Raw genomic sequence first — 19,299 nt, 5'->3', positions numbered from 1 at the left:
TTATATGTCAGCTTCGAACCCTATAGAAACAGGTCTCTTCAGGCGGGTACAAACGTAATGTATGTGAGGACCGTTCACTGGCACATGACCGGGGATTCTCCACATGTCTTTTTTATAGGAATCGACGTTTTGAAACCGCTTCCCTGTTTATGACGCATTTCTGCAAACTGATGATCGCTTCAACTGTCCCCTTAAGCGTCCTGGGGGAACGCGGTTACATACCACCTCGTGAGCCTCAAGTTAATTCTGCTTACTCAAATACTATTCCGAACATCTCTGACCACGATTTTTACTAGTGAACGCACTTTGTGCTATGCGATCCCACGTTTACTATGAACGCCAACACGAAGTCGCTCCCCGCGAAACGCGACATTCTCTGACTGTTGGCTAACCACGAAAAAACAGCTTTCCCCTCAAACAAGGATGTCGTTACTAATCATGGTCATGTCCCCACCGTATGCAAACAGACAAAACATTCACTGTAGTCGCTGTCGGATGAGCCCTCTCTTAGGCGTGGCCACCTGCTGTCATCCGGCAGCTAACACGGCTACACACTGGGTATCACCGCCGCCGTGGTGACCCTCACATCTGACGCTAATGCCGCATCCTTCACAAAGGCAATGTAACACTGATCCAAAAGGAAGAAAGTTTAACCAGTAGAGAGATGGGCGCGTGGGTTCGCGAGCAATGGACGCTGCAATACCTCGAAATCCTCGCGCATGGGGGCAGGCAAAGCCATACGATATGCCCCAAGCGACAACAGGAAGACCACATCCCCTGACCTGCACACAAATATGTTACAGAGAATCAAAAAGAATCAGTGGTTGCCAAGAAAGCCCCGCAAGCTCCCCGGAGTCATGCAGCTCCCTGAATTCGTGCCACTGTGTCTGTGTGTTTACTTGTCCTGCTTTTCCTTCCCCTTTCACCGTGACCGAAAACAACGCTGCTGTACTGTCACTCTCTGTTATTGCTGTCACATGGGCGATTTGGTGGATGCTCAGGCGTTCATGTTACTATTTTTGCTTCAGCTATTGATGGTGTTTGTCGTGGGGAACTTCTACAGCGACAGAGATTTGAATGAGAGCGCACAAACGCTGTGTTCTTTTTCAATTGATTTTTGTACGTTTCCTTCTTCCAAATCATCCCTTCTTTGAATACCAGTACTTCCTCATTATTTCTGAAGCGCTTTTTCTTAAAAAATGGGTGTTAGATCTTCCGAATCCACGCCGCGGCTTGATGGTCCTGACGGCGATGGGGTATTTACTTTACATCTAGGTCGCGATGAAAACAGAATTACGCGTTCGGCTATAGCTGAACTCCATCGCGCACTTGACCAAATCGGTAAGAGGGATAGTCTTTTACAAGTAAAAGGCATGAGGCTGAGTTCATCAGAACGCTTCTGGTGTAGATGTGATGGCTTCGAAATTCCGAGCAGAACACACTCTCTGATTGTCTCTGAGCATCTCCAATAGCTCATCCTCCGTGTAAAAAGTCCAATGTAAAAACAAATGAGTCTCGAACTGCGCTGAAACGTTCCACCCATTCCCCTCCGACGTCTCGTATTCCAAGCCCTGTCGAATAAAGTGTTTGACTTCATGGGCACCAGCAGAGACGGTTCAGACCTGATCGTACAAATAAACCTGGGACTTTCACTCTGCTGCTGGATAGTACTGTGGAACAAGGATGGGCGTGCGGGGATTCCCACGAAACAACAGCAGCGGAATAGAATGTCTCTGTCCTTGCGCTAGCTGTTTTATTCCGTTCTAAGGAACATCATCAAATGCCAACACCGAAAAGTGATGGTGTACGTTTCTGACGGAGAGGGCTGGATGATATTACGTCTTGTTCTGGCATTATCTTTGGTCTCCCGTGGACGCCATCCGGCTGGAGCAAGAGTCTGCGCAGAGATGAAAAATGAAGAAACGTCACCCAAAAATATGAGCAAACGCTCGTATCTACGGATGAGCGCACTCGCGGCTGGTGTTCGCCCCGAGTGGACTCCGTGCATCTCCCTACATCCCCTTTCTCCGAATGAAAAACTGCCCGCTAAAACCCTGACTTGTTTTTTTCAGAACGGAGTACTGGTCCGGCGGCTTGCGTTCTCTGCAGCAGTGGAAAATTCTTCTGCAACGGCCTTAGCATAACCGAGTTATCATCCGAATCTGAAGAATTCCTTAGAAGTTTTCAACAATGTGAGCTGTTTTTCAATGAACCACACTAGTGTCACGTGAAGGCATTCGGTATATAGTCGAGCACTTATTGAATTCATGAGGGAGCCTGCAGCACTTCCTGAGTTTCACAGATCGTCTAGGTGATTGCTGGTGGTGGGTTTCTGCAGCTGTTTCTATCAGAGGAGCCGCACAACGTACCCTAAAACGGCTTCTCAGGCCAGTGAGTAGCTTGAGGCATTGGTGGCTGTGGCATGTCATACCGCTCCAGTAATTATCGCCGCAGTCTTTCTCGTGCGTCGTGCACTCCTTGACTCCAGCAATTCCACTGGAAGAACTATCTGTACAATCGTCGCCAGCAATTTGTTTAGTTATTCTAGCAGATGCTCTGGTAGCATAAGAGAGGGGAGTGGAGACACATTGTTGCATGTCAAATGTATACTATGACTACGCGTGTCCTACAGAGGGGCCACTTTGTATTTTTGATCTGTTGTTTTCAGTGCTAAAAAGGCTACTTGGGTTCCCTGTTCCCCTTGTGGCAGCAATCAACGGCCACGCGGTGAGTAGCCCGTATGACTGCAGACATTAAAAGTTGCGGTCCTACTGCTTGACTTCATCAGGGAGCCTGTAGCACTTCCTATGTTTTAGACATGGTTTTCGTGATTGCTGGTGGTGGAGTTCTCTCGCGTCTATCCGATAATGGGTTCGTCACAGCCCAAAACGGCCTTGCATGCTTGTGTATCAGTTTGTAGTTAGTCTTATAATACCGTGTTCGCCCGGTGACGTCATATTGGAAGGCTACCGCTGTTTAAATCTGCGTCCGCAGTTTGGAGGTGGAGCCATGCTGGCCTGCGTCTGCGACTACCGCGTGATGAGGAAAGACCACGGGTTTCTTTGCGTCAATGAAGTCCTCATTGGCCTGCCGTTGACACCAGGTGTGTAGGACCCTAGAATCTTGAGAGTATACGGCAACTCCTACGTACCTGCGGATCAATCTATCGCATTCACCTATCTATTTGTTCATTTTTATTACATTGATATATGATTATATGCTTCTGGCCATCTTTCTTTATGCATATCCAGGTATATACATTTATGGAGAGAGACAGAGCCATTGTACACATGTTCCCGCGTTTATGCGTACGTGGTACGAAATACTGGGTACGGGCACGACATCCTTGCCAATCAACAAAGTCCTAGTTAACTTGCGTGGCGCTGCAGACGAGGCCTTCCGGTGTCATTATTATTCGCGTCAACCAGGATTATCACAGAATACACACAGCAAAAGTGTGAGCCCGTCTGATTTCACTTCCAAAGTCTTTTGGCCGAAACAGCGTTCATTCTTTGTTCGGCCTACCTTCTGTGTCATTCTTAGGCATGTGCGCGGTCATTCAGTCTAAAATTGACAGAAGCCTGTGGACGTCAACAATGCTGCGAGGACAACGCTGGACGGGTACTGAGGCATTAGCCGCCCGCATCGTCGACAATGTGGCAGTTGGTACGTGAGCATACAGACAATTCCGGACACGGAGGCCTGGAGGTTGTTTAACGAAAGACAGGCATATGGAATTGCACTTCTCACATGTGAATTGCTGGTTGGTTTCGCGATGTCGCAGGAGACGCTGAAGTACTGAAGACTGCAAGGAGGTTGGCAGCGTCGGTTGCAGCGTTTGGGGAAAATCGTGTCGTCTACGGGTAAGACTATTAGTGCTGTTTCATGAACGCTCGCAACTCGGAATCACAACTCACGTTTCGTTAATAAGCAGTGAGCTGATTGTGCAGAGTTTCTGCATATTTTTTGCTTCTCGTTCAGCACACTCATGAGTGATTCTCTACTAAATTGACTGATTTCTTGTGTTGTATGTGTTTCGGTGGCTAATCGACGATGAGCTTCGTGCCGAACACGGTAGCCTCAACATCGCCGATACGCAAAGGTCTGTCGGAGCTGTCCCGTCGGTCCCACGTCTCTTGTCCTTGGTCTTAAACACTATTGATGGACGCCTTGCCTGAATGCGAGGCACTGCTTCGCATGACACTATGTCGCTAAGTATGTAGAAATGTGTAAGAATCGAGCAAGCATGATGCACTCAACCCATCCGTTTCACTGTCCGTTATGTCTCCAGTTCCATAAAACGTGAAATTTACGCAAGGGAACTGAGGGCCCTTGATGAAGGAAACGGATCGGCTGCTGAATTTATCGAACAGATGAAGGGAAATGCTCCGGCAGCAACGCCCAAGTTGTGAACGACTGCGAGGCTTTTACACCCAACAGTTTACTTCTTTGCCGAAAAGCTTGACGCTACAGCGCGAGGGCTTTGGCATCCTTCAATTGTATGGGCTGACACACAGAGCACGACGGGGTCCCAGATGATCGTCATTTTACCTTTCAGAACGGGCGGCAATGAGTGAGACGAGTGTTGATGCTCAAGGATTTGTGGTGAATAAGAACAACCGGAAGTGCCTTCATAGTTACGCAGATCGCAGGAAGTTTTCGAACTTCTCCACTGAGTTCTAGGTCTGGTTATGGTGTTCGATGGCTCAGCAAGTTGTGCGATTCCTGACCAAAAAGCTGCAGAGTGTGTGATCGGGAAGCCCGGCATTGCTGTGTATGTCGGAACTGTGGGGGAGGTGGGTAGATACAAGGGCCGTCTTTGTGTCAAAGAAGGATTACTAGCGCGCCCAGCCGAGCAAAAACGTGCATTTTGTGGCAGTTTCTCCTACGTCCGGCGTCCGTCATATTTGTGGGCATGTATGCAAATGGCAGTCACACGTGTAGACTTGCTCTCGAGTCATGGTCGTACTCCCTGAAGGGATCTTACTCATTTGTAAGCTGTCTGTATTCAAGTGTCATGAGCTGTTTAGAGCTTAGAGTTTTACAGCAAACGCGTTTGGCTTCAGTATTGACAGTTGCGACACGGCACCTCTGTCGAAGAATGTAACGCGGTCCGCCTGTGACCGTTACCTGTACCTAGGTCGACTATCCTCTGTCGGTGAACTTGTCTGCCACCTTTTCTATTTCATTAGTGTCTTACTCCAGAAATGCGTCCTCGAAATGATTTGCCCAAGACGGTAGTGACCTCGGACATTTTTCATCATTTTTTAGGCCAGTGTGGGACTCTTGACTGCCCTGGACTGGACGAGTAATGTTGTTGCGCGGTTTCACTGCGAGGAGGCGATAGCGGACCCACCGTATTGTTTTGGATTGTACTCCCCGTAGCGTCGTAGTCACTCGGACAATTAAAGACTTGTGGCAGAACCTCTTCTGTGTGGTGGCATTTGTGATGCTACGTAGCCTCCCGCAGTTTCGCTCGCTTTGTATAGAATGTACGGATGTGAGCGCGGCTGAACTGATGCACCCGGACATCCTTATCTTCGAGACGAGTAAGTTAGGACTGCATACTGGAGTGAGACAACGGATCCATGCCAGAGGGCACGACATCGATACGTTTCTATGTTTGAGGAGATGGCATTTTTTAAATTTGCACGCATCCGTTCTGTAAGGTACTACCTCTCTTGTAATATAAGCACGGAACAAGAGCCAGTGTGAGGATACCGAACATGTGAGGTTCGAGTATGAGTGTGCAATCACGTCGGATGCATGGAGTATTATTCTGAGGGTTGTTGTCTAAGGCAAACTGGTGTGCTTGTAGTTTTCGAAGGTTACACAGGGCGATGCATCTCCAGTCAAGTAGAATATGTATTGGTACATATGCATGCTTGTCGACGCACAGATGCATAATGATCGCATATGGACAGATATGAAAAGTAAATGCATATATAGCCTGCTACCACAACTGCAGCATCAATCATTGTAGTGCAAGCGCTTCGAAGCCCCAGGGGATCTAGGATTACTTTCTGAGATTCGAGCTTTAAATACCCGAATCTTATTTCGACAACAGTCCATGACTCGAAATGTAGTCACTGGAGAAAACACGCTGGTTACAAAAATGAATGCAATACATTTCTAAGAGGTTTTTTCGAAACCCTGTATGTCCTTACACAGGCAGATATGATAACAGTGAGCTTCGAGTGAAGCTGCCCAACGCCCGCTGCTGCTACTCTTCACAGCTGGACCAACACATATCTTCATGCGTATGAGAAAGGCACTGACGAATCAACACGAAGCAGCTGTTTATGTCACAACAGCACCTCATATATATATATATATATATATACTTTTCATATCTACACACCACTGTAGCGACGGTTCTTTGGGTGGTGTTCGGACTTTTTTGAGATAGAAAAGCAACTGGTGACTGAATCTAGAGAGTGTCTCGCTTTCGCTGTATAGGCGACACATTCCACTTAGAAAAGCAGAAGTAGGGTCTGGGGAGTAAATGCGTTAGACAGCTGTAGACACGGAAGCAGCTGCGCACGTAATCCAACCTTTTAGGATGAGAAAAGGGTATTCCTTGCAGTGCCTTTGGCAGTTGACAGAATCGTCGAGTCTTTTGTAGATGCAGGAATGTAGTTAGGTTACAATCGCTGTTGTGGAGCCATCTGACTACAAGTGTTCTTCCGCACACCAACCAGGTTGCTCTGTCTAAACAATTGTAACGTGGTAGACACGAAGGATTCCCTTTGATACACCGCAAATTTACGACAAGCCCGTCATAACCACGCAGATAACGAGGACGTTGCTTCTACACACCATGAATGACAATGGCTGCAAGGCGCAAGGGACTGAAGCGTTTCTCGTTGTCTTCGAGAAAACCCTCCAGAAAAAACTCACGAGCGAAACAGTCCCCTGGCCTGCCCTGAAGCGACAGAGCCGCTCTCCCCATCATCAAGGTCTAAATTGCAAGATGATTCTTCAGATTTTTTGTCTGTGCCCGTCATGTGGAAAAATCACTTCTCATGTAGAGATGGAATGAAAAGCTTTTTTCACCCATTGGCCGCGCCAGCCATCCTCCTCCAACATATCGCGCCGGCATGGTTTTCTCCACCATTTCAATGCGGAAGTGTGTTTACACGCCACGGTAGGCCACCACAAAAAACGTCAAAAATCTCCACGCAGGAACGGTTGTCGTGTCTGCCTCAAAGGGGAGGTGAAAGAAACAGTTGCCAGGGCTTCTACTTTGCATCCAACGAGCGCGGGGCTGGCGATGCCGGGCTCTCCCGCAGGAGGGGATGGGACGCACCTGGCGTGTCTACGGAAGAAAATTCGCAACCTCCGCGGGACTCAGAGTGGAAATGAGTAATCTAGTAGCTAACCAGGAAACAAGAGGAATGAAGTGCTAGCCGACAGCAGCGCTTGAAGCCCTCCTAAGGCCAAAGTCGGAGCGGACGGAGGTTGTCGGCTGCCTACCAAGATACATCGGCCCTGACATTATCTCTTTCTCACCTCGGACAAGAGAACGTTTCAACTGTTGAATGGAAAAACCGGAAAACTATCCAAACATTCCTTGCCTTTCTCCAAGAGACCTTCGCCAATGAAGAAAACAACTGCACATGCTCTCGAGATTCTTGATCGTTGGCTCACCCAAAGTGCCAAACTGAAGATTTTGCTTTCACACAAAACAAGGTAGCTATTTTGAACCGCCAACAAAGTGTCTATACCACATCACGAGGATCGCGCCGCAGAAGTAACGGCTCCTTTCTATATTTGAATCCAGACCCCAGAAAAACGAACAAAGCAACACAAACCACTGTGGTAAAGCATTTCGAGAGAGCGCCTGGCACGGGACGCGTGACCACACGCACACACACAGACACGTTGCCTGGATGAGAGCAAACAAGTTCTGAGGTCTTGAAATGGTGCGACCTCCGGTGTCCAGCCAGCACATTCCTGTGCCCCGTGCACGTTTCCACCCGTCTCTAAAATTGTTAAATGGCCTGAATCAATCGGCTTTCCGAGCGCCTCCCCGGGGCGACGTTCCGGCCGCCCGAACAGGCTTCTGACATGCGTTTCCCTTGCCCGCGTTCTTAGTGCCGTAAGTGCGCTTCGCGAACCGATCGAACAAGGCATACATTGAAACAATATAGCCCAAGTACACCACTCCAATTCGAATGGGATACTGACAGTCTTGGTAGAAGCATATGTGATAAAATCCTTGGCCGAGCATTCCTAAAAACTGTGTCATCTGCATTCGCGTAATAAAAGGCTTGATGTACCTCGCCGCACCGATGTTCAGCGACGCCATCAGGTAGTACGCGTACATCACCACGTGGATCGCGCCGCTGGCAACCACACAACGAACCACATTGCCGCAAAAGATATCGACAGTTCACCTGGGTACACTGAGAAGCAAGAAATTAGGATGCTACACTGTAACGAGGCAACCGGTGCAACGCTCACCATTCCAAGAATTGCAACCAAAACGCGTTTCGCACGAATTCCTTTGTGTGTGCCACTACCGTGGTCCGAAACAGTTCCAGTGCACTGACCACTGAACAGAACGCCTTCACAGTGAACAATACTTGAAAGCCAATCCTGTTTAGCGGAGAGTCCGGAGCCGTGCCATGAAACGCTGGTGCACCAAGACGGAAACCCCCTGTAGCATGTAAACCGAACAGTAGTCGCGACTGTGAGCACGGTCAGCTATCCGAAGTTGTTCCGCGCAAGCGCTCACGAAAAGATTCGGTTGCTCCTCAAGAGATCGCAGAGGCCGACAAATAGAAAACAGCGGCAGAACGCCTAGAATTTTTCTCGCGAACGGGACTAACTAGTTGGAAAATCATGCCGCTCGAGCTCGGGAAGCACATCTGGGTTTGAACCTTCAAGCAACCAATGCAACCAAACCGAATCGTGTTTGCAGCACTAACTACTCACGGATTATGTCATGATAGTGATACGGCGAAGCAAGTCGCGGTCTATAATGTATGTGCACAGAGTCCAAATATCCCGGTGAATACTCGACTCACTTGGCAGCGACAGCGAAGTAGATGTCCCCGTCATAGCCGACGCTCGCGTTCACCCACATCATGTACAAAATCGACGCATGGTGGTAAATGTGCAGAAATGAGAACTGCGCCCATTTCCCTCGGCACACGATGAAGACAGTGTCTAGCAAGTCGACCACCTTGGTTCTGTAGAGCACACGCATCGCCAATCGGAATTCACAGAGATGCTATGTGGGCGACACATAACCTCGTGAGACAGCTGAGGGTGTTAAATTACCGTATCAGGAGACAACCAATCGACAGGTCTACAGCCATGGCATCAACGACGCCTGAACAAATTGCATGTTGTCTCGGCCTCGGAAAGAGCTCTGCTGGGCGGAGGCAGTCACCCGCAACCTCTCTGTCATTCCCGCTGTCCGGGCCCAAAAAGACATTTCACCTAATTCAAGATTTCTCACTTCCATTCAATCAGGACGGCCTGACCACCTGCCGTGGCTACATGACCCCCCTGCTTGTGGCTTCGCTGGGAACAGAGGTGACGCGAACGAGAAGACCCGAGATGCCTTCCCGCATCGAGCCCGTGTGGATTCGCATTGCTTCGAACTCTGCCAATGGAAGCACACTCTTCCTCAGAAGTGCCTTACAAGTAGAAAAGCCAAACAATCTCTGCCATGTTCCGTCGAGAGGGGTCAAACTTGTTGAATACAATGGTGTACCCCTCTGCTACATACACAGACATGGCCTTGTACACGACGTAAGAGCAGGTGACGACCTACACACAGACACAAGATCGCGAGAATTCGAATCTGCAGGGGCACAACGTGAGGCAAGGAGAAGGACTCAGATGACTGTTTGAATGAAGACAGCGTCGCAGACACGCCCGAGGTGGCATCGCGTGCAGCAAAGCGGAAAAGAACCGTGTCAGCAGACTTTCAAACAGGTGCTGCATCCCCCACCACACCGGACATCCAGAAGATGCTTGACACCATGGAGGCCGAAAGAGCGCATTACAGTGCAAAGAGAACATGTGACACGATGCTCTGCACGCATTTATCTTGCCTTGAGCGACCACGCACTGTGTACGAAGGCAAGCGCACCTACAGAGTTGTCATGGAAGCGTTTCCCACGAGGCTTTGCCATCCCCTTCCCCTCTATCAAGCTTGCAAACGCTACCCTCAGCAAGTGAAGAGTTTCTACTGTTGAAGGCTCCAACATAGACCTGTCCAATGCCCCGAAACACGTGAAACGCTGGCTTTGTCTGAAAGGCTACGTCGCTGGGTGTGTGCAACTGGCATCGTGGTTGTATTCAGCGGAAGCTACAACTCCGCAAGAAACAGCGGGAAACAAAAAAAAACAACCGGGTCTGAACAGGTGGCGAGTAGAAGCCGCAGCTCTCCATGAGAGCAACATGATGCCGCGTACCTGGAAGATGTTATAAACGATTTGAAGGAGCAAAATAAAACTCATCTTTTCCGCCAGAGACGGCCGTGATGGCCCCACATCACCTCGTTTCACTGGTTTGTCAACTTCATAGCTGCCAGAGCTGGCACTCTGTTGCTTCCTAGAGGACAAGAACCTGATGCCTGCGGCGCCGGCAACAAATGTGAGGTACGTGAGTGTAAAAATCACTAAGTCCATCGGCTGCATAAACGGCCACCGCGCGGAAACTCTTTGGTACTGTGGAAGGGTAGGGTTGTAGAAGTCCAGTATAGACAAGAGGGCTCGATCTGACGCCTCCAAGAAAGGTCCGACATGGGGTTGCGAAAGGAGGAACTGTCGGTACTGGCCGTAGCCGTCTGCTAACAGCTGAATCAGTGGCGCGTCAACAATTGTGGGCGCCATTTTCGTGATCTCTCTGCCACGCCAACTGGGATTTCGGTAAATGACGTATGTGTGTAAACAAAAAAATGGCCAAACATGTACGCCAATTCGCGCACACCGCTTGGAGGGAGAGCCACTTACACCCAGAAAATACGGGCGGGCGATTGTCACGAGCGGACGACTGTGACTGAAAACTGTATAACCGGACGGAATACCGGGAACCCGGCAAAAGGACAGACATGACAACAGCAAAAACGTCCTTTCACTCCCATTCACTACACAGAAAGGATGCAAAGTAGTCCAAAAAACACATCACCCCAACAGAAATCGGCCAAACACCCCTGGCACTCCCACCACAGCGTTTTGATGCTGTGTTACACGGATACGCACACAGTCACCCGACTGCTCGCTCAGCTGGGGCAGCGTCGTGGAGACGCTCCGCATACTGCAGGACGAAACTCTGACGGTGCTAGCCCTACTTTTCTTCTTCGAAGATCCTCCCTCCCTCCAAGCGTTTTTCAAACAAGCGACTCTGGGAAAATATTCTGTGTCTTCTGAGGCTGGCTGCTGTCAATAACATCTACGTACACTGCAGACACGAATACTTTTAACAGTTCCTACTGCTGAAGAGACAAACCGCTTAATACCCGCTTTGCTTGGTTGAAACAGATCGTCGACGTCGGGGGTGCACCGCTGTAGAGCGCTGTCTTCGCGACGCCACAGGCAGAAAGGTAATTTTTTCTTTGGTAGCTCACCAGTGCAGCGTAAGTCGCATATCAGTCCCTACTAAATACGATCATTGTGTACACTAAAAAAACTCCTCCCGGAGGCTGAACAAGTCCGAATGGAACGGCTACCGTTTCTCAAGAGAGTGTCCTTCGTTGTAGGTTCCGGCACACACGTTGAAACACTACCTTGCTCCTTTCGCTTGATCTCGGGAAGAACAACAGGAGTCTGAGATATTTCATCGAAGGCTCTCTCATAGGAGAAAGCTTGACGGTTGGGTCTTTTGTATTCTGCGGTGCTTCCCATCATGTACCCAAGCTTCCAGCGAAAAACCCGGGCGGGCTGAACTGGTAGTTCGGCGGAAAGAGGTGCCTGCCTGGTTATGCATGCTTGGTGCTGTACGTGTGTGGCGTTCTCTTCTCACTTAAAGTGCCCCGAATGAATCATTTCGGTGACTGTTTTGTTTTCCTGAATAGTGGCTCGTAAGCACTCGCTGTAGCTCTGGCGGGGAACCATAGTCCCGCCATGGTTTCAGGGTAGGTTCTCCCTTTTCAGGTGCGTAACAGCCACGAGAGTCCCGAAATGGGGAATGGCTCTTACCACGTTCAGGAAAATGTTACGTGCTTCGGAAATACTTTCATTTGTGTCTGTCTCGTGGGGAGTAAACACCCGGAACCCATACGGGGAATAGTCGGGGCCACAGTAGTAGAACGTTGCAGTTAACACTGGCGATCTCCATTGACCTTAAAACCAACGCTTATCGAAAACAGGGCGGTGCGTACAACTGATGTGTCAATAACCTTTAGGCGTTGTTGGCACTGTTAACCAGAGTCCCCACCAAATACTTTGGAACTAGCTTGACTCGAGGCGTAGCGAACGTCAATCGGCCGTTGGCGCCCCAATGTGATTCGGTAGCAAACTCGGGAACTCGGATTTTCTGGGACCCTCTGAATGCGGAATAAGATCGAGTTTTTTTATTTGATTTATGCAAAATGCCTCGGATCCGTACTGTACACGAGGATAGTAAATAAGACCACAGGTGCATGAGGCTACACATGAGAGTAACATTTTAGCACAATTCATCATATCTGGAGAATGAACCGTGCGATGTGCAACATCAGAAGGGCGAAGACTTGCCCTACACTGGTGTCCGATTCCGGAGACGCTTGTGGAGTCCTTTTTGTCAGCAGTCATGATGAATGAGCACACAGTTGACTAAAGCAAGGGACATTGATGGCGTTTTCTGCATGCGCAGACAGCGGATGCACGGTGGGGATGAAGACAACGCTGGTTTTCATTAGGCAGCAGAGCGGCATTCTCCACCCTGTAGGCTGGTCACTCCCTATCGCGGCACCAGACAAAGTCGGCATCTCCGTAAGAACACCTCACTTACCACGAACGTAGCGAAGACAGAACACACAGGCCTGAGTTCGTGCGTGCATAATTAATCAGATTTCTCATTTCTCTAAGGTGTGAGCTAACTTTCAAGTAAGCAGAGATATTCTTCCTACTCTCGTTAAAACGCTTACACTGCTGTCTGAATGAGACCTCCCGCCTCAGTTGCTCGAAAACCCTGGATATTTCTCAGTTCTGTGCAACTCTTGCTCATGCTCTTTCCCAGAGTCTTTCTGCTACAACTCCGTGCTACTGATATGGAATCGGTGTGGGCGACGAATCTTTGAACGATTGGTGGTAGTGCTGCACAACTGCTCTGAGCAAGCTTTTTCGAGAAGCCAAAAGCTCTAAAATGCGGTTGTCCTCTGCTTGACTCCGAACTGCTTGGAGGCGCGAAGGACCAGTTTCTGGGGAGGATATCGCAGGAGAACCTGACTCGTTGCGAAAGCGTCACACCCCCTTCTTCTGCATTTGGCGCTTTGGGGCTCTCGGGGTCAACTTCTAGACACCCCAATTTTGGTGGCTCCAGAAGCGATGGCCTGTCGGCTTCGCTTGCACTAGATTGCCTTCTTCGTCTGCCCACTGCAGAAGAATCAAGAGCGACGATTTTAGGTAGCGACACCGTGCTGTTTCGTTTCTTCTGCTGTTGGAGGGCGGCCTTCGTTCGTGTCGTTGCCCACCGGGAAGACAAAGACCTACCCGGAGACGTCTCATCGGCGCTCGTGCTACGTTTTATGTTGCAGTTCTTCGTCGAACAAGACGCTGGAAAGAGCTTGCGAGAAGCAACCACGGTTGCGTGCCTTGACACACTATCCGCCTCAGACGCTAGTCCTGTTTTGTCGCTCACTGGACTGTGAAAAAGCTTTGCTGTCTTGTTGGATCCCGCTGGAGTGTGCAGAGTTCGTTGTTGCCGCGAGGAATAACCGAACTGAACCCCCTGGTTGTGCTGCCTTCCACTGGCAGACGGGTGGTACACTGCAGCGCTGAGCGTCGAGTTGCTGCTGGCTTGTGAAGGCGACCGATGGTTTCCACCATTCGTCTTGATAACGACAAGCTCGACCACGTCCTCTTCTGCAGCCTCTAACGGGACTTCGACCTCAACAGGTACCGACCGACGCACGAACAACGGAGCTCGAGGACTGCTCCTGCCGCTGTCTGCAGCTACACTTTCCAGCCGACCCACTTTACTCATGGCACAGCCGGGACCGCCGCCAGGGGCCGCAGATGCGGATCGGGATGTAGCCCCCAGAGTCGGTCTTTTGCTCGTCTCAACTGGCCCTCTATTCCCTCCACAGGGCAGATACTGGTCTTGGAATGGCAGTTCCGGCCGCTGACCTGTACGTCGGTAGGCAAGGAAGGTGAGACACTGACAACCAACTTAAAGGCAATCTCGTAGTGGAGACGGCATTCTCCAGACACGGTTTTCCCGTTTGGCCGGCGTTCGATAGAAAGGAACGTGGGTGATGGGAAAAAGTGGCAAAAGTATTCCGGTGCAAACCTCTACCGAAACACGACGCGTAAAGCAAACGGATAGGCAGTGTCTTCTGCCGCGATTAGAGGTTTCGGGAGGCTTGTCGCCGATGTGGCTATGGGAATTATCATCGTTCACTACATGATTCACTGTCCCACCACAGGCATTGCCACGGTAACTCGTTCCTGTCCTGGGCCACGATAGAGGACAATCAAAACTGGCTGCATATTCGTTTGATGACACATTCTGCTTGTGTCGCTTTACCTCGTCTTTTGATCTTGTCTCGTTCGGCTTCCGCCTCTTTGATTATAGCTTTGTATTTATGCGCCAACTCTCCTATTTGTTTTAAGTACTCTGTCGCTTGCTGAATATCAAGGAACCGAGCGTGGGACAACGCGGTGTCCTTCGGGCTAGAGGAGATTGGGCTCGGATCCTCCTTAATGTATCCCTTCGGCGCGAAGTGTGATTGGTGGAGACGCTGAAAGCACAGCCAAGGAGACACGGGCAGTTGCCGTCGTCCCTGACAGTTGCCACTGTTAAGCCGTGGGCGCTGTTTGTGTTTTCACAGCCGCTCACGGGTTTTGCCAATTGTTTTTTGGGGTAATGGGCAGCCCGTTGTGTCGTGTCGTGGACTGATAGAACGCTGGCGTCGTTGGTAAGTTGTTGACCGAATTGCAGACAGTTCATGCACCACTGATAAGCTGCTGCTTCGCACATGCCCCTCAGAACTGAGGCCCTCAGAGCGTCGTGTGAAATTAATCAAGCTCCAAGTCATATTCTGCCATGTCATAGGGATACTCCTGTCTGTCTTTCGGTGCCTGGAACGCCACACCGTATGCAACACTGTTAGACATCCAAAGGTGGGTAACATTATCTCTAGCCATTCAAACGACTCGCCTAGAGTTTCATGTACAGCACGAAGGCGTGTCAGTGCTTCGGTGCCTGGAAAGAGTCTCGATGGTAGACTACCGTGACTGGACCGCTGGTGCAAGATCCACTGTGTGCTGCTTTCCGCATCAATGGCTGGACAAAGCCATTTTCATGTGCACCAATGCTGTGTAGAGTCGTTTTTTGTCGTTCGCACCGTGTGCAATACTTGAACAGTAGCGCAGATGGCTCCGATTGCAGCTGTATCAGTTGAGGCCTTCTCTGTTTCAGAAGCCAGTGATTGTTCAAGCTCTTGCTGACTTAGCCGGAGGCCGTCCAGTTCGTTTTGTAGTTCGCCTAGCACAGGAGGATCCACGCCAACAGGATGACGGCCATCCTGCATATACAGTATGGTGCCCCATGCTGCCTCGTTCATACAAAACGTTACAGGTTCCTGAAGGTTTTTACTCTATTCAGGTAACATGCAGGCTCCCTGGCCACTATGCCTTGCATTAGTCGGAGGCATGCCACGGAAGACTACCTACTCTTTTCCGCTCTGCAGACGTTCCGAGTTGGCGGGGGGATGGTTCTAACTCTTCCGACGACAACTCAAACACTAGCACCACCTCAAAATCCTGATACTGTTATGCGAGGACGCGCCTCCGTTTAACAACTTGTCCAGGTGTGCAGGCGCACTATATGATATGCAACAGGTTTACAAGAAAAGTTCATCCCGCCTTCAGATAGTAGGGCTATCCTGGTAACACGGAATTAACAACTCCTTGAAGTTTTCGAGGCGTTGAACGAGGAAAAAGAAGTGTGTTTTGGAGGACCAGCCGAATTACGGACTTGATCGGGATGCCAGGTGCAGGAGAGCGTTCGCGGCTTCTACCTGGCGGGCCTTGCACTCGAGGCGTCCCTGCTCTAGCCGATCTAAGCGTGACCGAACACAAGACACGAGGAAATAAACAAGAGACGAAGTCTACGTCTCTTTCCTAGCGGCATGAATGATTGTGAGTTTTTTCCCCAAGTGCATCCAAGAGTGCATTCAGTCTTGGAGCTTGTCATACACGTTTGGACAAGGCATTATTCGTGATGGTCTGAATAGTGAAAAAACTGACTCTCGATTCCCATGTAGAACTGTACCGAAGAACAGCTGGTGCAACGCAGATGTATCCCTAGATGACTCGAGCCAAAAGATGCATTGTTGAAAAACCAGCGTAATACCAAGCCAGAATGGGGTTACCGAGTCGATAAACGTTTGTGAACAGGGTGAACAAGCTGCACTCACCGACTGCGTCGCTCAGCTGTCTCTTCAGCTCGTCGTTGGTACTCTGAAGCGTTACCATTCTTCTCATCAAGCTCTCTGCTGAGACTTCAACTGTCTCTCGCGAGAGCTCTGACACGGCTTCAATGTACTTTCTGCCAGCACAAAGTCGTTCCGACGCAGCAGAAAGAGTGAGGCCGTTCTTTATTTTTCCAATTTGTGTGTTCAGCACTGTGTTTCTATCGGGTATGACATCAGTAGAACAGGACGGGTTAGCGATGTTTCTGGGGTTTTTTCAAGATGATAAAGGCTGCGAAACAAGCCAGCAGCCAGACTGTGTCTTGTTGCAAATCTGGTGAAAATGTATTCGTCACTTGGAGGGCCTCAGATAATGCCGGAGGCGCCTTCTCTGCTCTGACTCTCCGCCGTTTCAGTAGAACGAACGTGGCGAGTTTCCGGCGGCGCTGTGCTCCTCGTTGCTATCACCCTTGAAAAACAATATTCTCCAATCGACTCACTTCAGGGGGTCCAGCTTCGTTGCCGCTTGTTCAACCTGACGACAGTGGACCTCCATCTGGGCAGCTTTAGCACTCAAGAAAGCGATTTTTTCTTCTGCTTGCTGAATGGTCAACATGTTCGTTTTGGATATTTTCGAGCTGGCCTGTGCTTTCTCAATATTTCTCTGTAGAAGCCGGCTACGAGCCAAAATCAGCTGAACGAAGAAAAACCGACAGGTAATCCACACCTATAGGCAAAGCTTCAGTATTTAACCTGTTTCTGGCGTCCTCACAGGTCATCGGTTTCTAGTCACTAGTTGCTTGTATGTTGTCTGATGAACCATCGTGACACGTCAACAGAACCTCTCCAGCAGACAGTCTTTCCCTTCAGTTTGTTGGATGGCGAGCGAACTGTAGCGTGTCTGCTGGCAAGCATCCCCAGGAATGGTTTCTACCTCTTCTGTTGATGAATTGCGGACCATTCTTACACTAGAGCCTGACACACACCTGCTTGAACCGGGCATGCCGAGCCTCTAGAACCTCTCTGTGTTTATTGCAGATATCCATGCGATCAAGGAAATCAGCCTTCGTCTGAGTAAGCAATCGTTGGACGTTGTCAAACTCCCGCTCCTTGACAGACACGAGGAAAGCAAATGATTCCCCAGCTGCGCAGTGGCATTGGAGAGAGATAACGCTGGTGTCCGGTTTGTGGGACACGATATGCATGGTGGTCCAGCATTAAATGGCATGCCAGGGCTTAAACGACAGACCTGCCGCCATTGATTGTTTTTCACGGAAGCAGACATAGAAATCAGTTTTTACTTTTGGGCTGGGGTCGGAGTGAACAACGCCACAAATCTATAGAGAGCCTATTTCCAACCGATTCAGAAACAAGTTTGAGAAACGCGGGAAGAATCAAATAACCGTATTTGCTCAACGATTAGTCAGCTAGAAGTCGGACGCGGCGTGCACTTCCGGCTGCCTACGGCGAAAACCTCACTTTTTTTTGTTTTTGCGTGAGGTGCTCTTACACAGTGCGCAGCGTAGGAATGGCGTTGACACGACAGATGAGAGATATCTACACACAGATTCCAACTCTGTGGCTGCAATGATTGATGACTAATTTTGTAATAACTCCGTTACTAGTGAGCGTGAGTTGAAGAAGACAGTGGGGTAGCAATATATGACAATAGACGCCTGCCGCAGACGGGTCAACTCTCCGCCAGATCCAGCATGGGAAGGTGATACCTTTGAGCATCTCCAGCTTTGCTTTCATCTCCTCAATACTCCTGTCGAGTTTTGTCTTTCTCACTCCTTTTCTGTAGCCCCTATCAAACGTGCTGCTGGCAGATGAGGAGAGACTTCCTTGGCTTGCTGATGATCTGATGGTAACTGAAGAAGTGTTTCGAACATGGCGTCTTGCCACCGTAGCATGTCGTAGAGACGGCACTTCTTCTGTTGTCCCTTCATCCGTCTGGGTGAGGAAAGCCGGAGTGAAGCCTCCCTGTTGCCCTCTGAGGTCTTTGGCTGACGTAGATGTCTGAAGTTTACTCGGGATATGCATGGCCAACAGTGGTTTTCGCCGCCGGAACCGTGTCTGCTCCGGCGGTTCATTTATTAAATTTTGCTGAATAGCAGCATCAAAATTCTTCTCTTGAAGGCTACTGAATAGCTGGATCTGGGCTAGGTCGCGGAGCCTCTCGACTGCCACCGTCGCTCGACTGGCACGCCTCATTTTTTAAAGACCACCAACAATTACACGAGAGTCAGCTGTGGTAATGGCAGGTGAAATCGAACGGATTCAGCGCTAGGCTGCTGTTGCTCCAGGACTAATATAATAAAGACGTGCAACAACCCAAGTCATGGGGGCACGTACAGATGCATTCGATTATTCAATGCGCAGTAACAACTGGAAGCAAATTCGGCAGTGACAAAGGAGGAACTAACGATGATGCAGGACTTCCGTTTCTGCCAGGTTAATGAACTAACGACGATAGAGTGAGATAAGTATGAACCAGTTCACTCCATTCAGCATACTCAAGGAAACAGTCTGTCAACACAGAAATATCTGGAGCGTTGTCCATTCAAGTCTTTGAGTGATTAGAATTCCTTCAGAAAGCACAAAGGCAAAGACTGCCAAACACGGTGTTGGTAGCAGTTATTCGATAAGCAACATATGCAGCTGCAGAATGGTCGACACAGTGCTCGTCAGGGTTGCTTGTGAATTATTGTATTCAAAACTGT

At 49.6% G+C, this 19,299-nt stretch overlaps 3 protein-coding genes across 3 annotated transcripts; 1 reads left to right on the top strand and 2 right to left on the bottom strand.

Moving 5' to 3' along the window:
- The first annotated feature begins 889 nt into the window (after positions 1 to 889).
- TGME49_242390 (enoyl-coa hydratase/isomerase family protein) lies at positions 890 to 5,932 on the top strand. Its single transcript, XM_002366728.2, has 7 exons — positions 890 to 1,341; positions 2,073 to 2,192; positions 2,669 to 2,727; positions 2,995 to 3,103; positions 3,544 to 3,666; positions 3,785 to 3,863; positions 4,292 to 5,932. Exons 1-7 carry the CDS (start codon positions 1,200 to 1,202, stop codon positions 4,410 to 4,412), a joined length of 753 nt encoding a protein of 250 aa, XP_002366769.1. The 5' UTR covers positions 890 to 1,199; the 3' UTR covers positions 4,413 to 5,932.
- Positions 5,933 to 6,284: 352 nt separating this feature from the next.
- Positions 6,285 to 11,137, bottom strand: TGME49_242380 (fatty acid elongase). Its single transcript, XM_002366727.2, has 4 exons — positions 10,434 to 11,137; positions 9,656 to 9,783; positions 9,033 to 9,197; positions 6,285 to 8,348 (listed from the first exon to the last, which is right to left on the bottom strand). The coding sequence occupies exons 1-4, from the start codon at positions 10,851 to 10,853 to the stop codon at positions 8,009 to 8,011; spliced, it is 1,053 nt and encodes a 350-aa protein (XP_002366768.1). The 5' UTR covers positions 10,854 to 11,137; the 3' UTR covers positions 6,285 to 8,008.
- Positions 11,138 to 13,083: 1,946 nt separating this feature from the next.
- On the bottom strand, positions 13,084 to 17,192 carry TGME49_242370 (hypothetical protein; the record flags this gene model as incomplete). Its single annotated transcript, XM_002366726.1, has 5 exons — positions 13,084 to 14,288; positions 14,689 to 14,902; positions 16,184 to 16,224; positions 16,583 to 16,713; positions 17,077 to 17,192. 5 exons carry the CDS (start codon positions 17,190 to 17,192, stop codon positions 13,084 to 13,086), a joined length of 1,707 nt encoding a protein of 568 aa, XP_002366767.1.
- Positions 17,193 to 19,299: the final 2,107 nt, after the last annotated feature.

This window comes from Toxoplasma gondii, chromosome VI, assembly GCF_000006565.2.
Source record: "Toxoplasma gondii ME49 chromosome VI, whole genome shotgun sequence".
NCBI classification, from domain to species: Eukaryota; Apicomplexa; class Conoidasida; order Eucoccidiorida; family Sarcocystidae; genus Toxoplasma; species Toxoplasma gondii.
This window is presented reverse-complemented; position numbering and strand designations above follow the sequence as displayed.